Source organism: Crocuta crocuta, unplaced genomic scaffold (assembly GCF_008692635.1).
Source record: "Crocuta crocuta isolate KB4526 unplaced genomic scaffold, BGI_CrCroc_1.0 scaffold95, whole genome shotgun sequence".
Lineage (NCBI taxonomy): Eukaryota > Metazoa > Chordata > Mammalia > Carnivora > Hyaenidae > Crocuta > Crocuta crocuta.
The window spans coordinates 5,064,056-5,086,840 of NW_027530971.1; the positions used below are offsets into that span (position 1 = coordinate 5,064,056).

The 22,785-nt window shown below is 38.3% G+C and overlaps 1 protein-coding gene across 5 annotated transcripts in view; it reads left to right on the forward strand.

The window, feature by feature from the left end:
- The window catches only part of MUSK (muscle associated receptor tyrosine kinase), a 91,192-nt gene that overhangs the window by 5,747 nt on the left and 62,660 nt on the right, over positions 1-22,785 (forward strand). For all 5 annotated transcript variants that reach the window (XM_077769786.1, XM_077769789.1, XM_077769787.1 and 2 more), the window contains exons 2-5: positions 5,414-5,540; positions 10,213-10,364; positions 15,005-15,132; positions 16,392-16,533. In XM_077769786.1, the coding sequence (XP_077625912.1) occupies positions 5,414-5,540; positions 10,213-10,364; positions 15,005-15,132; positions 16,392-16,533 (549 nt within the window). The remainder of the gene's footprint in view (positions 1-5,413; positions 5,541-10,212; positions 10,365-15,004; positions 15,133-16,391; positions 16,534-22,785) is intronic.

Sequence of the window (22,785 nt, forward strand, 5' to 3'; positions counted from 1 at the left end):
CTGCCATTTCTACTTCATATGAATGCACGAGCATATTCTATTTTATTTATTCTCTTAAAAATACCATTCACAGTGATTATGTACATAATATCTTGTTAAGAGTTGCTGATAATATGCTTAATATTTGCCTCTCTGAGACAAAGAAAAAGAAAACAAGGCCCTGATTTGTTGCCTTTGCTGATTTCTGACTCCAATCACAGCCAATTTCAAGCTAACAATGAACACTGAACTGGGAAGAGATGTACAGTAATGTGGCTTTATATACTAATTCTACCATACAGTTATATTAGGTGTAAATTACTTCAAGAGTATAGGTTATAGTAAAGTGTAGGAAAATAATTAGGAAGTGATAAATTTTGAGTATGATTAATTGCTTTTAATATAATTTATTGCATTTTCAGGGTTTTATTTTAATTGTTTACCTTGAGTATAGTTGGCACATGACGTTACATTAGTTTCAGGGGTATAGCGTGGTGATTCAGCTTCTCTAGATGCTATGCTATGCTCACCACAAGTGTAGCTACCATCTGTCACCTAAATTCATATAATTCAGTTGTTTTTTTAAAAATATATATATATTTTTCCTTTTGTGATCAGCTTCATTAATTATTAGTTTTTCAAATTTAAGAATAGTTGACATACAATATTATATCAGTATCAAGTGTACAACATAGAGATTCAACATTTATATACATTGTGAAGTAATTACCACTATAAATCTAGCTACCATCTGTCACCATACAAAGTATAAAGCAGTTTCTAATAATGGCTGTATTTAACAATCGTCTCACAGAATTCTGGAGAAATTAACACGTGGCTTTAGCAAGCCAGTACAAGCCAGCTCCAGAGAACTGCACTTATGAGGCAGAAACGTGGGCCAAAACTTTCTTCCCCTTCAGCACGATTCGTACGATCCAGTACAATTAACCTATCCTGTACAGTGAAAGTCATCTGTGTGCCTTTCCACGGTGAGATTATTTCCTTGGGATAGATTCCCAGAGGTAAATATTAACGGTAAATTTGCAAGTTATCCAGACACTGGGAGAACAATTGAACAGTCCAGGCCTCTGTTTCGAAATTACAGAATCAAATAACACGCAGTGTCCCATATGTGCAAAGGACCAATTTAAATGCTTCACATGTATTCATTTAACTAATCCTCATGACAAGCCTCTATGGCCGTTTTATTATCCTCTCCATCTACAGCTGAACAGGCCGAGGCACGAGCTGAGCGACCTGGTGTATCAGGAAGTGACAGAGCAGGATTTGAATTCAAGCCCTGTGCTAGCTAGCGTGCCTCTCGGTTGTCTGGCTACTTAGTGGTCTTTCTTTGTAAACAACAAAGGCATTCACTATTATCAATTCACCTTTGGGCCCTCATTACCTGCATCCCGCAACCGCAACCGTAATCTAATATTCATTGTTTTTATTTCTTTATCAATATGACTGTACAATTGATTGTTTACTCTATCCACAGGAGCCTTGATGCCTGTGTATAAAAGAGGTCATTTCATGTAAATATTTTCTGCTCTCTTATTTCAACTATTTGCTTTCAACCTTTAAAAAAAATTTATGCCTTTTATAAAGGCCTCAGCAATACAGCTCATTTAAACATTACATCAGTAAATGTGCTAACCCTGGGGATAGTAAAAGGTCTAGGACATGGTCGTTGGCCCTAAAGCCCAAAGTTTTTATTATGGAGTATGAGATAAAAACATCAACAGATCAGTTTAATAGCATCTGTGTGACAAGTGCTATAAGAGTGACATTTATAGGATGACCCCTAAGGAAAAGGGCATTTGGCTCTGTCTAGCTAGGCTGGGAAACTGGGAGAAGATGCTACTTAAACTGGATCTTAAAAGCACCACATTGGGGCACCTGGGTGGCTCAGTCAGTTGGGCGTCAGACTTCAGCTCAGGTCATGATCCCACGCTTCGTGGGTTCAAGCCCCGCATCGGGCTCTGTGCTGACAGCCAGCTCAGAGCCTGGAGCCTGTTTCAGATTCTGTGTCTCCCTCTCTCTCTGACCCTCCCCTGCTCATGCTGTGTCTCTCTCTCTCTCTCTCAGAAATAAATAAAACATTAAAAAAAAATTTTTTTTAAAAGAAAGAAAAGCACCACATTAAGGAGGAAGATGGGGGCTAAGTAGGGCACTCCCAAGCACCAGGTTCCCTTACTCGCAGCCCATGAATGTGTCTCTGAGTTGAGTGAAAAAATAAGGTTTGTTTAGATCGTGGATGCGTGTTTTATGGCCAGTGTGCCGATTTGCCCCAGGTATCTCATGAGGCTGTCACCCCGTATCCTGCGTCTACAATATTGTTCACACTACTTACTTGGCTCTGATAGGTACCTTGCATTTTACCTAAAATGACCATATAATCGATTGTTCAAACTCGGGCACTTTTGGAATACAGGGAGCACTATTAATAATTATGCCAGGAGAGCAGGCATAGCTATTATAGCTGATCGTTTTATGTATCCGTCCATCCTTATTATCTAGATTGTAGGCTCTTCTTTTTTTTTTTACACCACAATAGAAACTTACCTTTTAGTGGTTTGTTGTCTATCTATTCTTCTTCCTAAGTATTTATACTTACATTCACATTCATATTATTTACAAACTTGTTTTCTTGATACATGTATCATTTCAAATCTTCTTTTTCACTTAAAAACATATTTATACATTTTTCGATATTAGAAATCTTTCAAAAGTCTTTTTTTTAACAAAATTTATTGTCAAGTTGGCCAACATACAGTGTATACAGTATGCTCTTGGTTTTGGGCGTAAATTCCCGTGATTCATCACTTATATACAACACCCAGTGCTCATCCCAACAAGAGCCCTCCTCGATGCCCATCACCCATTTTCTCCTCTCGCCTAACCCCCCATCAACCCTCAGTTTGTTCTCTGTACTTCAGATTCTCTTATGGTTTGCCTTCCTCTCTGTTTGAAACTGTTTTCCCCTTCCCTTCTCCCACAGTCTTCTGTTAAGTTTCCCAAGTTCCACCTATGACCAAAAACTTATGCTAACTCTCTTTCTTGGACTTATTTCACTTGCATAACATCCTCCAACAGCACTTTACAACAGCCAAATTATAGAAAGAGCCCAAAAGTCCATCAACTGGTGAATGGATAAAGAAGATGTTGTTTATCTATACAATGGAATACTACTTGGCAGTGAGAAAATTGTGGGCTCTTCTAAGGCAGAGATGGGCTTTACACATCTTTTTGCTTCTAGTCAACCTGGTGCTCACTACATGGAAAACAGTAAATAAATCTCTGATAAGTAATAATAATGATAACAAAGTGGTAATGATGATAATTATTTTAAATAAGGTCATGCAATGGGATAGATTTCCAGACTCATGCAAATACAGGTATTGACACTTTCGTTCCCACACCATCCAGATCTTGAGATGACCAGGACCCCACTCCGTTTGCTTTGGTGGATTCACAGGCTTCCTAAATCATTAAAGAGGGCTGCACCCCACTATCAACCGACTCTCATTCTTCTTAACAGCCTCGTCCTCCTAACTCCTATAATCCAGGTGACCCTCACTTCATGGGCGGACAGGAGGAGAGAAAGAACAATGTCGAAGCCTCTCCTATTTTCTCTTTTTGCGGAACACACATACATGCAGCGACACACACACACAAACAATGAAAAACAAAGATAAGACCAGTTTTGAGATATAATTTACATACTATGCACTTTACCCATTTAAAGTGTACAACTAGGGCTCCTGGGTGGCTGAGTCAGTTAAGCATCTGACTCTTGATTTCAGCTCAGGTCATAATCTCACGGTTTGTGGGATGAGGTCACGTTGGGCTCTGCGCTGAGCGCGGGGCCTGCTTAGGATTCTCTCTCTCCCTCTCCCTCTCCCTCTACCCTTGCCCCACTGGTGTTTGTGCTCTCTCTCTCTCGCAAATAAATTCATAAAAAACTTTAAAAAATTAAAGTTTACAATTCACAGTTGTGTGTTTATCATCAAAATCAAATTTAGAACATTTTTATTACATCTCAAAGAAATCCTGTGTCCTTTACCCTTCTCTTACCCCCTAATCCTTCCATCCACTCCCCCAATCTTAGGCAATCACTAATGTATTTTCTGACTATAGATTTGCCCACCTGGACATTTCATATAAATGGAATCATGCAATATGTTGTCCTTCTGACTGGTTTCTTTCACCTAGCTTATTGTTTCCAAGGTTCATTCATGGTATGGTATATATCAATACTTCATTCCTGTCTTTTGTCATATAATATTCCCTTGTATGGATATACCAATTTTGTTTATCTGTTAATCTGTTGGTAGACATGTGGGCTCCTTCCACCTTTTGGCTATTGTGGCTACCATGGTAGCCATGGTACGATGGTACCATGTGGCTCCTTCCACCTTTTGGCTATTGTGAATAACGTTACTATGAACATGGTTCTACAAATATCTGAGTCCCTACTTTCAATACTCTTGGGTAGGTACCCAGAATTGGAACCTCTGGATCATATGGTAATTCTATGTTTAAATTTTTGAGGAACCACATACTGTTTTCCACAGAAGCTGCGCCATCTTACATTTCCACCACTAATGCACAAAGGTGCGTTTTTCCACTTCTTGGCAAGAGTTGTTGTTATCTTTCTTTCTGATTATAGCTATTGTGGTAGATATGAAGTGGTATGTAATTGTGGTTTTGATTCACATTTCTTTAATGGCTAATGATACTGAGCATCATTTCCTGTGCTGTGTCTCCAACACAAATGAACTTTGTACAAATTCTTTGGAGAAATGTCTATTCAGATTTTTGCCCAGTTTTTTTTTAGTTGGGTTTCTTGTCTTTTTATTTATTGAGTCTTTTCCTACTCTACTCACATGCAGATCTGAATTCTTTATAAATTGGATGAAGCCTAAGCTTTAAAATCTCGTTTGCAGGAGTCCCTTTCTAAGATCCTCGGTGGACATTAGCAATATGTTCATATGAACATATATTATTATGAAATTTAGAAAAAATTGTTTTTAAACAACTGTTAAGATCACTCTTTCAATTCTGACTTCTCTTCCCTTCAAGCTGATCTGTGTTGGGCGGCCCCGGATATTTTGTATTTATAATTTTATGTTTTCTTCCCGTCAATGTGTGTATACTCAAATTACATTAACTTTGGGCTTCACAAAACCTGGATCTGACCCTACTTATATAAAATAAATTCTAAATCCTACTCTCCTGAGAGCGTTCTCTTTTGGTTCCCAAACATCTATTTTGGAAGTAGAAACAAAATTCTCTATATACTGTCTCCCTTCCTTTTGGCAGTTTTCTGCTGTGGGGAAATATCATTCTCATTTAGGTAGATGGTGGCCTCTGACTGCTCACGAGGGTTAGTAAATAGCACTCTAGAATGTTTTCTGATCTCTCCTTGTAGCTCCTGTCATCACCACTCCACTGGAAACAGTGGACGCCTTAGTTGAAGAAGTGGCTACGTTCATGTGTGCAGTGGAATCCTATCCCCAGCCTGAAATTTCCTGGACCAGAAATAAAATTCTCATTAAGTAAGTATTCTGCCTTTTGGGTAAGGCTGCCCATGGCTGCCTTGCAATTTAAGTTTGTCATAAATGTAATCACAGCTCTTGGTAGGACCAAAGTTCACCTTCTAAAATATGTAAAATGCAAATTTCCTCATTTTATAATTGTAAGATCTGAATGTCAGAGAGGTTAAGAGAACTGCCTAAGGCAAAAAAGTGATTCAATTGACATGGGGATGTCAGGACTATTTCATGGACTTCGGGTTAGGACTCAGAGGAAGTTTCAAGTAATGGGGACACACAATGACATCCTAAGTCTGGGGGAATAGGACACATGTTCCAGGACATGCTGGGGAATTAATAGGGACCGGATTCATCTCCTCTATTTCTATTCCAATAAAGTAAAGTATGTTGTCTAGGAACCTGACCTCTAGGTCACCATAGCTTTTTCTTTTGAAAGTCAGAAGGGTTCCTAGTAGATAATGAGGCAGCCTCTCAACCAGATAAAATTCCCACTTGACATGAAAAGGTCATGCTATCTTTTCCTCATTTGCAATAGTTTTCTGATCAAAAATACTCTAAAAAAAGGGAACCACTGGCTTCCCAGCAGGCAATATAGCTTGCAGTAGAGCCAGAATTCTTGAATTGGTATCTATACACTCAGATCCATGAACCTGCATAAGGAAAATTATGTCTTTATTTGCACTAAACTCCAGTGAAATTTAGTGTTTCCTTCAATTATACATGTTGTAATATGGGAAATTACCCTGTGCTGCAGTCACCTTCAGGTTGTCTACTTGGAAAACTATTCCAGAAGTCTTGGAATAGGAAGGCTCAAAATAAGATGTTTGAAATACAGCTTAGTAAGTTTGAAATCTGTATATAGAAACAAGGGGAAAGAAATGGGATAAGTCAACGTACTTAGGAATCTTGGTTCACTTAGTGTTTATATGTCCAGTTGCTCTTATGCCTCAGACTTCCCCACTGCCATGTTCTTACAAGGACCAGAGTGGAGACTGGGTCCACAGGTGGAAGGCACCAAAGCTAATGACAGATTCTTGCACTGTTCAAGAAACAGAAGGACAAGCACCCCTGGCCATGACGATAGCTTTCCAATTAACCTGAACAGTCATGGATTTTATCAGTGTTGCTTGGGGAGAGTGCATGGGACCATAAAGGGACCACATTGTATGTCACCAGTGGGTGGTTAAGGACTGACAGAGTTGTCAGTCTGGAGATGGCATGATTATAAACTTCTCTTTCTATCTCTTTCTACTCTAAGTGATGCTCTTCTTTATTCCATCATATTTTCTATTTATTCCATCAATCTTTGGCACGTTGCTATTTCATTTATTGCCTATATTCAACACATCTTACCAGTTCTACCTATGTTCCATAAGTGAATCTCTTCCTCATCTCCATTTAACATGAGTCATTGTGCCAATATCTCATAGGCTAATAGCTTTACAATTTATATGCTCAACATTTTCATGAGTTTTCTCTATTATTTATGTCTTTATATTCTCTAATAAAATTAAATGTCTTTAAATAATACAGAAAACCCTCATTGTCAATATGCATCATGAATAACAGTGGTCATAAAAGCACCTGTGAAGGCACCACAGAAGTTACAGATAGCTTTGTATTACATTACAGCTGCTGCTTAGATCTTGACATATTATTTATGCTCTTCCCTACTGTAAAATTATAATAGTTGTTAGACAGGGGCACCTGGGTGGCTCAGGCGGTTAAGTGTCAGACTTCAGCGCAGGTCATGATTTGAGGTCTGTGAGTTTGAGCCCCGCGTTGGGCTCTTTGCTGACAGTTCAGAGCCTGGAGCCTCCTTCGGATTCTGTGTCTCCCTTTCTCTCCGCCCTTCCCCCTCTTGTGCTCTGTCTCTCTTGCTCTCAAAAATAAATAAACATTAAAAAAATAATAGTTGTTAGACAGTCAACTTTCAATATTCAAAGATCAATGATCAAAGACTATTCTCTCCACCATGGTCCTCTACCATGTCTGGGAAGGAAGTTTGATGCCTATATCATTAAATAGCTTAGAAAAATATGGCCCTGTGATCCTTTCACATGTTTCTTTCTCAATCTTACAAGGAGATGAAGAAATGAACAATGGAAGAGTTTTTCTAATTACACAAAGAAAATTGACATGATAAGAATATTAAACAAAATCACTTAATAAATTTGAATCTTCCCTTTATTATAATGCAAAATGTTACAAATACATAGGAAATAAATGGAGCTATAGTTTGAATAGTCAGTTGTTAGTCAAAGGATCCGTGAAATAAGAAGAAATTACATTTTGAAAATATGTTTGTATTCCCTTTTAGGAATACCGAATAGCTTTACACCAAAGAAACCTGACAAGCACTACCTCAGCCAGGTGATAAAGGTCAATAACAATAGTGGGAAATCATATCGATAGCATGCACCCTTGTTTTTTATGTAATAAAATGGCCTTCTCCTTTTGTGATCCTCCTCCCCAGAGCCACAAACCCAATTTTATCATAATAAAAACATAAGGTAAACTCCAATAGAAGGGCATCCTACAAAATACTTAACAAGTACTCCTCAAAACTATCAAAGTAATCAAAAACCAAGAAGAGTCTTAGAAACTGTTACAGCCAAAAGGAGCCTAAGGAGAGATGACAAATAAATGTAATGCAGGGTTGTGCATGAGATCATGAAAGAGACGACATTAGGTAAAATGGAAACAAATCTGAATAAGCTAAGACTTACATAAACTAGTTATTAGTGTCAATATTGGCTCATTAATCGTAACAAATGTACCACACTAAGATGTTAACAACAGGGGAAACTAGATGGAAGGTGGTATATGGAAAGTGCTGTCTTTTCAATTTTTATATAAATCTAAAACTGTTCTAATGAGTTCTTTTTTAAAAATTATAAAGACTTGAGCATCCTCACCATCTACAAGCAATTTACTCAAGTTAAGTAACAATGGTGCAACAGCTTATAAATCTTGGAAACTTTCTATTTCACAGCGTGGATGGACTCTTGGTCCACAATTATGTCTGTGAAATATTCTAATGTTCATATCTTTCCATGAAAAACATAGCAAAACCACATTACGTGGCAGTGAGTATCATGGCTTTCCACAATTATTTACTGTGACTCTGTGAACCATCCAGTGATTATACTATCCTCAGTCAGAAGAGACCAAAATGTACTACATGCTTTTATTCTCTTTAGGATCAGGATGTGATGCTGGGCACCTGTTGAGATCAGAACATCAAGAAAACACTTCCTTTTCCATTGTTTGTTTGCATATTAGTTTCCAATTTCTACCATAAGAAGGTATCACAAACTCAGTGACTTAAAACAATATAGATTCATTATCTTACAGTTCTGGGAGTCAGAAGTCTGAAGTTGGTCTCTCTAGGCGAAAATCGAGGTGCTGAAAATCAAGGGCTGGATTCTTTCTAGTGGCACCGGAGAATAGTCTGATTTCCTGCCTTCCCCCAGCCTTGAGGAGGCTACCTGCCTTCCTTGGCCCCTTCCTGCACTTTCAAAGTCAGCAATCGCAGCCCTCTGCCCTCTGCCTCAACTGTCACAACTCCTGTCATCCTTCAGCTTTCTTCTACCATCTTTTAAGGACCATTGAGATTACATTGGGCCCATCTGGATAAGCCACGATACTCTATTTTAAGATCCTTGACATCTGCAAAATCCCTTTTGTCATGGAAGGCAACATATTCACAGATTCTGGAGATTAAGACCTGGGTTGAGGTTGGGGGGCATTTTTCTGTCTTATGTATACATTTTGCATAAAGCATCTTTATTTGGTCATAAAACCCACTTTTATGTTGATGCTTGCTCAAATTTTTCTGTTTCCCTAATTCCCTTCTCAACAAACAGCATGTAATTTACTGAGATAATATATGTAAGACATATTTTCCGTTTGAAGCTGTTTTGCTTCCTTCTATATTCCAAGGAAGTAGAACTGTGCTTGACACTTGTTTGGCACGCAACAAATATTTAATAAATGAGTACTAAGCTAATTGTTAGTTACGCCCGTAAGTATTTAACTCTCCCCCCTGGTCACATTTATGTATGTGTGTTCGTTCTCTAGCTGTTACTTCCCAGTAATTGTGGGGAGAAGACTCCTATATCTTGGTAATAATCTACTTTCCTGAATAACGTAAACTTTACATTTGGTCTCATCAGTAGACATTACATTTTGAAGGCATTTTTTTTTTTTGAGGGAGAGAGAACAAGCATGGGAGGGGTAGAGAGGGAGAGAGAATAAGCATGGTGGGGAGAGAGACAGAGAGAGAGGGAGAGAGAGAGAGATTGAGGGAATCCCAAGCAGGCTCCACACTCTGTGCTGAGCCTGCTGTGGGGCTTGATCTCACAATCGTGAGATCATGACCTGCGCCAAAGTCAAGAGTGGGATATTCAACCGACTGAGCCAACCAAGCGCCCCTGAAAACATTTCTGAAGGACTCAGGTGCTTTGACTATTGGAGCACAGGACAGATTAGAATGTGATGCTGGCTTTATATTACCAAATAAGGCGATTCTATTATTCAGAACTCATCCAAGTTTCCTCTTGCTTTTAACCTGCTTCTTCCACTGACAGGTCATCTATTGATCAGTTAATCACAGCCTGAAAAAAAAGCACACAGGAGGCCCTAACCTGCCATTTCTGTCTGTGACCTACAGGCTCTTTGATACCCGGTACAGCATCCGGGAGAATGGGCAGCTCCTCACCATCCTGAGTGTGGAAGACAGCGACGATGGCATCTACTGTTGCACGGCCAACAACGGCGTGGGGGGCGCTGCGGAGAGCTGCGGGGCTCTGCAAGTGAAGATGAGTGAGTGGGCGAGAGCCTCTGCTCTTGATGTTAAAGCTGACTTGGTACCCTCTGAAGCAGGCACTAAATAGAGCCCCCAGCATACCTGGGGGCTCCCCCACCAGACAAGCTCAAGTTCAAAACACAACCCTGAGGAAGTGAATTCTACACCTTGTATTCCTGTCCTCAACCACAGGCAAGCCCCTCAGTTCTCTAAGCTCCCCCTGGTTTCTAGCCTGTACTCAGCTCCTGATTTGCTCCCCCTTGACTCCCTCCACCAGGGAGCTTCACTCTAAAATCTTCTCCTCGCTTCCTTCAAATGGTTCCGTTACAACCAGATGCGCTTTTTATCTCTAACCTCTTTGCAGACACTTCTGCCCTTCGGCCTTATTCCAAACTTGATTTTCTTGGGTGACTTTTCAAACTTGAGTGGCTTTTCTGCTTCATTGGAGGCTTTTTTATTTTTTCCCTGCTTTTCCTGTCTACAAGGCAAGCAAGGACTCATGGTTAATCTCCTAGCTCTCATTGTGGCTTTTAAGCCATGACCTTTACATGGCTGTGCAAAGTCTTTCTTCTCATGAGGGCGTGAGTCGTTCTGACCATTCTCTCCTGTAACTCTATTCAAGTCACCTACTCATTTCCAGGTACTGCCCTCAGCCCCCACCCCCGCCTAATAGCTACCAAAGACTTTGATTCCTATCTACCATTATCTTCCTATCTACCCACCCCGACCCCTGCCCTGCTGCCATCGGGGATTGTACCAGACCATGAAACAGCCTCTAGCCACTTTGTCCCTACAACCCCTGACCTCCACAAGTCCAGTAATATTTGCCTTAACTTCTTATCAGCCTATCCCATCAATGACCTTGCCACCCCCAGGAAATGGTCTGTATTTAAAATCTTAAGCTCCAGTACATCATGCTCACAACATGGACACTTCTATTCCCAGCGCTGTCCCATGAAGAAAACACTTTCCCACACTCAGGATGTGCCTCCGTCTGTCTCTTTCTCAGTTAAGAGTCAAAGTCAGGCTCTCTCCCTCCCTTACTCCCACTGCAGAGCCATCAGCAGCATGTTCACATTCTCCTCCTTTCTCCCTTCCCCCGACCCCCATGCGGGACTTACTAACTTCTCTCTTCATTTGGTTTTGTCTCCCACCTGGTGTTGTATCTTTAAGCACTCTTACCAGCACCCTCTGATCTCACGACTTCCTGTGCTAGAAGCATTAGCTGCTTGCAAACCATCTATCCTGTCATAACTTTTATTTCCTTCTTTCTGACATCATGCTGCTGAGGGCAAAAATCACAAAACATCCATATTGACACCATACGAATCAGCAGGGTCCAGGTCCACCTGAGAACTTTACTGCAAGTTTTGTTGTGGTTCTTGACTATCATCACTAAATCTTCTATCTTTATACCTTGTTGTCATTGTTTTTGCTGAGTTCACTGCTTCTTTTCAAAGTGTGAGCATGTGATCACATATAATCTGAGCATATATTTTCTGAATCTTTGAATTGCTCAAAGTCTTTGCCTTGACTCCCGGATAATAACTTGTCCAGGTACAGACAAGAATTTAAAAAGGCTTTCCCCTTAGCTTTTATTGAAAATTATTCAGTATCATATGAGCATGCTATACTGCAGCTGAGAAAGCTTTTTCTTATTCCTATAGGTAAATCTAATGTTTATGTTTCTTAAAAATATTACTATTTTCTCTGTATTTCTAGAATTCATAAATTTCTCCCATTCATAGGAATATGTTAAATGTGTTCTCTTATGATTTCTATGGAGTTTTAGGTAGGCCTTCTGAATCTAAAGCATAAGGGTTGTTGTTATTGTTTTTTCAAAATGAGGTATATATTTTTTCTTCCTCTTTATTTTATCTCATTCTTAAACTTTTTAAATTAACACATTATCTCTCTGTTTTTTTTCCATTTTTCATGACCCCAATTTTTTTCTCCTCATACTTTCTACAAATCTATCTTGATATTCTACCTTATTGGAGATATATTTAACTTTTCCTTCTATATCATGAACTCAAGTCTTCAATATGACCATTCTATTATTCTACATTTATACTGATTACTTTGATTTTAAAAACCCGTGTTTTTAATTTCTAGGAATTATCTCCCTGCTCATTTTTTTCTCATAGCAAACTCTACATGTTATATGATGCAATATTTGCTCATCTCTGTAAGGATAACACTAATGCATTAAAAAAGAATTCTTCTTTTCCTGGGGTGTCTCGGTGGCTCAGTTGGTTAAGCATCTGACTTGGGCTCAGGTCATGTTCTCACGGTTTGTGAGTTCGAGTCCCACATTGGGTGAGTTTGAGTTCCACATTGGGTGAGTTCGAGTCCCACATTGGGTGAGTTCAAGTCCCACATCAGGTGAGCTCAAACCCTGTGTTGGGTTTAGCCCTGCTTCTCTCTCTCTCTCTCTCTCTCTGCCTCCCTCCCTCCCTCCCTCTCAAAAACTTTTGCCTTCTTTTCCTTATCTTATTTCTGTTTTCTTCATGATAAGTTCTGATTTTCCTTTGGTTCTTTTCTTCCATGTTCATGTTTTTTCTCAAACATCTGTTAATCTTTTATGTTTGGTCATACTTATAAATGAAGTCCTAGATTCATTAGAATAGGAAAGTAATAGGGCTAGTGGGACATTGTGGGGAAGCTATCTGAGGGTTCAGTAAGTGGATAGGGATGTACCCACAAGAAGGCATTCCTTACTCGAGGAAATCAAGTAGGAAACTGGAATGTTCTCCTTTGCTAAATAATGAAGTCTTGATTCTGAAGACAGAGCACATTTAAGCATTTCACAACTTTGTGGTGCCACCTTTCCTTTGAGCATTTCTCATATTCTCTCTGGCACCAAATATTCATTACTTTGGTTCTATCCCAAATCTTCTTTTCTTCTTTAGGTAAGCTCACCCAGTCATGTGGGTATATGGTGGTGTGGCCATCCCAGTTGCTAACATTTTAGAATGCTCCCACACCACTTGGTACTGAGCTTCTTCCTGAGATGCCCAAGACTCCCCCCCCCCATCACTACTCCATCTCCCCCCAGGAGCTCCCTTTCCAAAATTCCCTGTCACCCATCAGAAAATTGTTCCATGCTGGCACAGCATGAAGTTCCAGCATCTCACTTCAGCCAGATGATCAGCTCATATTAGTCAGTGCTCACAGCTCCACCTGAAGAGTGCTCTCTGACAGGGGGGAATCTGTGACTCAACATCAACGCTCAACTCATTCCTAGTTCACTTTACATTTAACTTCCTACAAGGGTTCTTCTCACCTCTCACCTAACAGATGACCAAGATATCTATTTCACTGAGAAGACAGGAGTTAATTGCTTTAAACAAAGGTCATCTACTTAAGACATCTGCCATAGGGATCTTCAAGGAGCCCAGTGGAAAGTATGGAAAACACTCTCTAACTATGTCATAGGAAGATCAACTTTTAAGTTCGGCTTTTGCCAGCAGCTGTGTGACAACCCAACTCATAATTGAGGTGGCTGGCCATCATCTAAATGGAGGGGTTCACTGTTGTTGATTAGGAGAGTTGTGTGCTTTAAATAGCAGGCAAAGTGACAAAGGTGATATTTTCCTATAACATGTTTAAAGCCTGTCTTGGTTTTTTTTTCTTTTTTTTGCCACAATGCAAGATCATACCAACTCTAAATGGCACTAAATGCCTAGATTAAATAGCAATAGACCATGAAGTCTTTGCAAATATCACTTCCAAATACCATCAACTCCCCCACACACAAAGTAGAAGGAAAAAAGTCCTTAATTCATGCTTTTCTGTCACAGTAGCACACTGACTACAGCACATGACCTAAAAGAAATAAAATGCATCCATTTCTCAGTAGTTTTACTCGCAGAGACAGTCCTCTGCTTTAGATCTATAACACGAGATTACTAAGGAAATAAGTGTAGTTTTCATTATTTATGAATGCTTCAAGTAGTAAAATAACAGGCATCCTGAACTTGTCAATTCTTCTATACATTATATTTAATAACTCCTGAAAGCTTACTATTAGAGAATAAACAGGAGCTGGCATAAACTATTCCTTCTGAAAGAATTAAGAGTGTTCAAGCACAGTAAATTACAAAATTTTGCCTTGCAGACTACAGTTACCCTATGTTCTATAACAGAATTTCTCCAATTACTAATATAATAACTTCTCCTTTACTTTCTAGAGGATAAATATATCTAATTTTTAATCACCAAATTTAAGGGCCAAACCAAGATGAAACTGAAGGGAAAGTAGGTCTTACTCAGAATTATATGAAAAATAGACCAAAAACGTCTCTTCAAAATTTTCATGTCTGTTGGTATGAATTAAACAATATTGAATTTTTATGGTGACAGTTTATCTTACTCAACTTTTTATTAAATATCTTTTAAAGTGAAGAATACTATGACTTCAAACTCCTAATATGTTTATGCATTTGTGTTTTGCAAGTAAGATATTAATAAAACAGAGATAACCTAAACTCCGAAAAATGATTTCTGTTGTTATCTGCTAAAAACCTCTCAGCATGTGATAAATTCTATAATGTAATTAACTATTCTTAAAGTGGATATTTAGAACTAAATAGAAAAGAGAAAGCTTCATGCAGCCATATTGCATATTTAATTTTGATGTTTTATTTCCCTTTAGAACCGAAAATAACCCGTCCTCCCATAAATGTAAAAATAATAGAAGGATTAAAAGCAGTTCTACCATGTACTACAATGGGCAATCCCAAACCATCTGTGTCGTGGATTAAGGGGGAAAGTGCTCTCAGGGTAAGTCATTATTATGAAAACATGTCGATACAACAGATTTTCAAATATGACAATTTTGTGCAAACTCAGTTACATGAGTCCAAATTTCTAGCATAAAAGTTTCCCCTTTTATAACATTTTATCCAAACTTAAACACTCCTGTTCCCATGCACACAAATTATAAGGCATTCTAGCCGCGGGGTGGCTAGGGGAAAAAGAGATGGGAACCAACAATTCTTTTTAGGGATGAAGAAGGAGGCAAAGCAGAAGCAAAGTCCGAGTGGGTTTTGTTGGTTGGCGGGCAGTTGGCTCATGTATGTTGTAACACTGAATCTTCGAGACGGGTGATGAAAAGGATTAAACTAAAATCCAGGTGTTAGACCCGACAAACAAGTTTCTGGGAGGAGAGAGAGAAAGGAGGTTTGGAAGAACAGGCATGAGAGCCTCTGGAGTGAAGTTAGAACACCAACACTCAAGGCCAGTGAACTCACACCCTGACAAACACCTCAGTCACAGAGCAGTCAAATTAAAAATCTGTTGTTTACATGCTTATTTTATACCGCTTTCCAATCCCATACTTGGGAAACTGTTACATTGTATCCTCATTGTCACCTACTACCTGTGAACTCAGTGAGGCTGTTCATCTTACACTGCTCCGAATATTCCAGAGAATATGTAGGGGTTGACATACGTCAATCAACTGGAATGAAGTATAAAATCTGTTAGCTTTGTTTTACTTAACAGACATAAAACAGATGATGTTAAACTGTTGAAGACAACCTAGATAATTTTCTGACTTTCCTTTTGTTATAAATATTGGTGGGTTTCCTACAATAAAAAAGTAGGAATTTTTGTATGAGACTGAATTTAGAGTCTCCAAAGGTAAATGTGATATCTTAACTTCAAAGACCACCTTTTTTGTTATTTGTAGAATTTTCCAATTTTTCAAAAAACATATATTCCCCTAAAGATACCACATAGAGTGTTTTGAATCAAACAGACTTGGGTGTGACTTTTGGGAAATCAGATAAGCTTCAGTGTCCTTGTGTGATGAAAGAAAATGGAAATAAGCTATATATTACAGAACCACTGTTAAAATCCATTAGGTAATCTTATACTGCCTCATTTAATATTGTATGTTATACAAAACAAACATCAAATAAATGTTCAAATCATATTTTTGATGATAGCAAGCGATGATGATGGACTGATGAAATAAGGCAAATATGTCCTTGATTAAGCCATGGATCTTTTAAAATTCATGTCCCTGTACCTGGCAGGAAAATTCCCGCATTGCAGTTCTTGAATCTGGAAGTTTGAGGATTCATAATGTGCAAAAGGAAGATGCAGGACATTATCGATGTGTGGCAAAAAACAGCCTCGGGACGGCATATTCCAAATTGGTGAAGCTGGAAGTTGAGGGTAAGGAGTTGCATCCCTTCCCATTCTGGTGCTGTTAGAGGGGCCTCACATTCAACTGTGAAGGCTGGACATAAGCTTGCAAAGGCAGAGGTGTGGGTGGACCTCTTCCCTCAACTGTTCCGCATACTAGGCCATAAGTTCAAAACTACGAAACTATGAAAAGAGAAAGAAGTGTTCACTGGTATAATAGATCATATTCTGTCTATTGCCCACACTCACTGGTAATTTTTTAACGAAACAGACTAAATTCACTAAGATACTAAAACAGTAGAACACCAGTTCAGAACTTCAGTCTGGCTTGGACAATTCTCCCTTGTTTATAAGTTTGAAAACCCTCATTTTTATCTCTTTCAGCATATAGATGTGACTTTTGAAAAGGTCAAAAGAAGAAAAGTAACTTTTTTTTCAGGTTGTATTCCATCACAAAGGGTTGAAAAAGAATAAAATACTGACTCCAAACGTCTGACTAAACATGTTCCTAGCTCTATGAAGTTACCTTGTCAACCTATTTTTCATTTTTCAAAATGTTCTTTTAAAGTCAACCAATTCAGCAACTGGTTGGCAAGGTCTTCACTGAGAAATCATAATGCAGATAGGGCTAGGTGCTCTACCCACTAAAATCACATCCCATTTTGCTTACAAGTAGAGAGTACCAGCATGCCTGTGCTAGGTACACAAGCCAAACACAAAACTCTCCATAGCTCTTCCTATTCCATGCTACAGAGCCTCTCTCAGTTTTCTCATCTGTAGAGTGGAGTCTGCTATGAGTATTCACTGAGATAAGGTGGTGACAGTATCTAGCAGAGTGCCCGGCCTTTTGTAAACACTCAGTAAATGTTGACTACAAGAATCATCACCTATTTTTCAGCTTTTCCCTAATCTGACTGATAAATGTTTGGACTGTCACACGCTAGCCAGAAGTATTGTTCAATGGGGAGAGACTTCGAGAGTTCCCCATGGCTTACATCTATTTCTTCCTATTCATTTAGGCTCATGTCTCTTCCTTCTCCATCATACAGTTTTCTATTAGGTCCTTTTAGACTATTTTTATTTCCTAACTAGACCATTTTCTCACAGCATTAATAATCTTATTTCCCACATTTGCTTCTAACTGAGATACCATGTTTACTATGTCTGTGAGCATCCATCGCTCACAGAATTTCTATTAACTTCTGACAGAAAAGAATGAGGATGGATGATAGGAATAATGACTGTCAGATGTAAAAAAGATATATTGTCAGCATAGCTGCTATAATTTAGTGTCTTCGGCATTAGCAATGATATTTAAAGCTCAGTATGCAATAACCAATTGATGTGACTCATTCAGTGAAAAATAAACATACAAACATATTTGGTCACACATTCAGACATATTGACTATCTGCCTGGATTCAGTGTTTCCTTGAACTGTATGTGGAATGATACAGACTGAACGTTATCCATTGGTATATAATATCATAAAGATTTTCCTCTTGAAGATATTAAATATAAGCTCTTTGTATAATAATATAGAATACGGACAGTTTAGGTCCCTGTCTTCATAGATACTGAAACTATTTGCTTTAGCAGTGACCTAGGGAAAATTAAAACAAACCATAATTAGTTAGAGTCCAGTTACATAGTGTGGCCTGGACTTGCCACTTAATTTTGTCTCACACCTATCAGTAAAACTAAATACTGTCTTCTTTCTTCTTAACATTTAAGGGGTCATGCTCATTGCTTTAACAATTAATAGAGAGGTTTTTATTAAACTTTATTAAACTTTTATTAAATATTGAGAGCTCATAATAGCATTTAAGATTATACTAACAGGTATGATGATCTTCTTAGCACACATCTCTTTTTATTCCATTTGAGTCTCTATGAAAGCAGCCAATATATATGAAAATTTGTGGCATGCTTAGCATGGTTGCTGGTACATAATAAACATTTAATAAATGGCATCACTTACAATTATTACTATTAGAACATAAAAATTGTAGCAAATCTGTATATCTTCTCTTGAAGTTTGAAAGGTTGGTTTCCACTTCAAGAAATAGTTCAGGCATTTCCACAAGATAAATGCAGACGTGATCTATTTAAAGGAAAGGCCAATTTAACCTACAATTCAGAACAGGTGAAAAACCAACTGAAACGCAACTGGCACAAGCCCAAAGTATCTGTGAATGCCTCGTAACTAGTAATAGTATAGCTGAAGATAAAGCCGGCCCATAGCCGGTGAGGCAGATGAACATTCGTTATGCATTGTGTCAGGAATTCTGAACATTCATTTGACTAAATTAAAATGAGAACTCCATAACGCCATTCAATGCTGCTAGCTTCTAATGATGAGAAGCATGCCCATTGCGGACTTGGTGGAGTACGCTCACTAAATCTTAGCTGCCATAACAAACGTGAAACACCCTCAACCCCAAAGGAAAGCTCCTTTTCCAGACCGCCATCCTCAGTCTGCTGGATTTCTGGAATGGCAACATGAAGATCCTCCACATTTCTGTCCCATCTTAAAAGATCCAAACAGTAAAATGCAAAATTACTAATGAAACCATCTCAGTCCAGCGCGGCCACACATGGATGTCTTTCCAAAATGCTGAGGAACGGGAACGCTAACATTTTAAAATGCCAGATGCTTACGTGCATTATTTTATTTAATCCTCACTAACAGTCGGTGAGGAAGGTCCTATCATTGTGCCATTTTACGAAACTGAGGAAAAGAGAGGACAAGTAACTCACAGAGGTGTCTAAAGGACTGACTAATGCTGGCTACTGCTCCCTTAGAGAACAGATAACCACGTGTGACACTACCAAGAGCAGAGTCAGAACAGGGGTGAGAGAAAAAGCCAAAATTCCCCATAAATGATGGACAATGGAAGCTAAAAAAAAAAGAGATAGTGGGGGGGTCAACAAATTTTTCAATAAACTTGGCAGAGAAAAGGGAAAAGTCAAAAAAGTGAGCAGGAACTAGAGCAGGTTTATAGGTCATGTTACTTTGCAAGATTTCTCTTTTAAAAAGATTAAAATGTAAAAAAAAAAATACTGAAAACATTAAAATCTGAATGAGAAGAAGCTCAGAGAAAAGGACATTTGAACATAGAGGAGAGAGGTGGATTATTCAAGGGAATGTAGAGCTTGAGAAGGCAAAAACAGCATATTTAGGGGACAAGTAGAGTGATAAGCCATACACAGAGGGTGACCACTTGTCCCAGTTTGCCCAGGACAGCTCTGGTTTACACCTGTTGTCCTGGCACAATTATTAATAGAGTCCTCCTTTTACTTTCAAAATATCCAGGCTTCAATGATAAATTCTATGATCACTGTACTTAGGAAGAAGGAACTTCCTTCCTTGTAATAGGAAGGAGAAAAGCTTATACTTATTCCAGTATAAGCAAGGTAATGAGTTTGGGGGATGGAATATGAGAAAGCTCTGTTGGTTTCTATTTTCTTTAGAAAGTAGAAAGTAAGTTTATCTTCTGAAAATACTTCTGTAGGTGGTGGGGGGTGGAGGACTGAGGAGAGTGGAAAGATTTTAAAATAGTTGTGGGGAAGACGAGAGATGACTCACAAGAGGAACTAGGGTTCCCAGGTCACATTAAAGTTTGAGCAGAGAATGGAAGTGTGAAGGCGGAGTGGCAGGAAAAGTAGAAGTTCAGAAAAGGTAGAATGGCATTTCCAAAGGCAAGATACCATTTTGGAGTTTGCCAGGAAGGAAAATAGGGCCAAGGATTTGGGAGCTATTGCAAGAGAATGGTTAAAGCAATGAGTCATGGCACCTTTATGTACCAAAAATACAACTCTAGGATTAAACACTTAGAGCTTACAGACAAGATAACATAAACATCTTCCTACTACAAACACCCAGAAGTGCTGGGTTAGTCATACAACCCACAAGAATAAAATTAAATCTCCAAAGGCCAGGAATGAATTGGGAGTGAAAAAAAAAACCAGAGCATTAAGCTGGTAAGCTGGTTCTGCATTGTCCTGGAGGTAATGACCGAGGTGCCCATCTCTATGACCTAGAATATTGGTTGTAAGACTCTTAAAGGGACAGGAGACAAGATCTCGGGCACCTGGAAAATGGACGTTAGCACTGAGAACCTTCTATAAAACTTAGAATAACACAAGTGAGAGGATGGATCAGAAAAATTCCTTTTGATGGCACAGAAAGACAATGCAGAGGCTTGTCGGTCTCCATCTGAATTCTAGGCATGAGGGAGAAAAACACCACATTTTTTAATGAATGAATCTGTACTCAGTGCTCAGGACTACATCTCACATAGGTCTAATATTGAACTCATGCTGCCAGCACAGACTGGGGCTCCCCAGCTAGAGAAATTAACAGAAAAATTGGTTCCAGGCAAAAAAAAAAAGTTAACAACCAAAAGCTTAAAAAAAATCTGACCCAGATTACATAGGATTTTCATAATAAAGCCATACCGAGGATGAGTTCACAATGCAAAATTACAGCATCCACTGAAAACAAACCACCTTAAGTGACAGCGGACACAATATACAAAGGGATCAAAACCCCAGGAAATTTAAGCTAACACAATATAATAGAGACTCAAAATTAAATATGTTTGAACTAATTAAGACACAAGAGGAGAAAAAAGAAAAGAAAAATACATAAGAAGAAAAGCAGTTCAGATAAAGAATTAAACAATTTTACCAAATGAAAAAATAGGATTATAGTTAAAATTCAATGGATGAGTATTGGTATGCTAGAGATAAGGAGGTAATGTACACATTAGAAGTCATCACTTTAGAATTTGGAATTCAGTGCAGAGAAATGTAAGATACAACTGAATTAAAGAAATAATTAGCGGTATGCATTACAGAAAGAGAGAAAAGAGAACATATAAGAGAGCTTATATGCAAAAGCATGACTGGAGAAATTGCCAAAATTAGTTAAAGACCTAAATCTTCAAGTACAGGAAGCATGCAGAGTCCCAATCAGTAAAGACAAAGAGCAGTATATAGTTTCACACCCAGATGCATCATGATAAACATCAAAGAGGTGATCTTAAATTATTGACAAAAAATCAGATTATTTATAGAAGACAATAATTAGGATGAAAGCAATAAAGAGGGTGTGGGGAAACCATTATTTGATATAATCTAGTGGAGGCCTCTTTGTTTGCTTCTAATAAAAACCAAACTTTATTTTTATTTATTTTTTTATTAGTTATTTATTTAATATTTATTTTTTATTTTTATTGAAATATAGTTGACACACAATGTTATAGTAGTTTTAGGTGTACAACATAGTGACTGGATAAGCCTATACCTTATGCTAATGCTTACTACAAGTGTGGTTACTATACAACACTATTCTAATACCATTCACTTTATTCCCTGTACCTTTCATCCCTGTGTCTTATTCATTTCATAATTGAAAGCATGTATTTCCCACTCACCTTCACCCATTTTTCCATTCTTCTACTCCCTTCCCCTCTGGCAGCTGCCAGTTTGTTTTCTGTATCTACGAGTCTAAATGGATCTTAAATACAGAGAAGGAAAATTCAGGTAGAACAGAATAGGACAAATATTTGGGAAATAAGGTAAAAGAGGATCTAATGTGCTGGGGGATCTTTGCGATTGTTATAATGGTCACCTTAATATGAATTTATACACTAAAATGTTGTAGATTCATACAAAACCCAAATTACCTGAAACCCATGTTTTCTGCATGAAGAAAGAAGATTATACAAATCTTAAACTCTTATATATTAAACAAATAACCTAAAAGCACTACACTTGGCTTTGTAGCTTACTTAATGGAAGACGCTGGGTGGAGACGGTGGAGTTCATGAAGATTATGAGCTAATAGTCTGTAGAAGGCTCCACTTGTTCATGGGGGAGTCCATTGTAGTTTGCGGAGTATATAAAAACCAAACTTTAAGATGTGTATACATTGGTCTCAATAATTTAACTTCTGATAATTTATCTAAAGGAATTATTTACACAAGTGTATGTTTGAGATTATCACAAAGTTACTATAATAGCAAAAGTATTTAAAGAATTTAAATTCACATTAATAGGAGACTGATAATATGTGATAAAGTCCATTGCAGCCATTAAGAAGAATGAGATCAATCAATACGCATGAACTGCTACAATTATCCACCATATATGTAATTTGGGTCAGTATCCCACCTGTGGCTTCAGTTTCCTCACCTGTAAAAGAGGGCTAAGAAGCCTAGCACCTACCTCTTAGTTGTTGCAATGATTACATGAATTAATATAGGCACACAGCAAA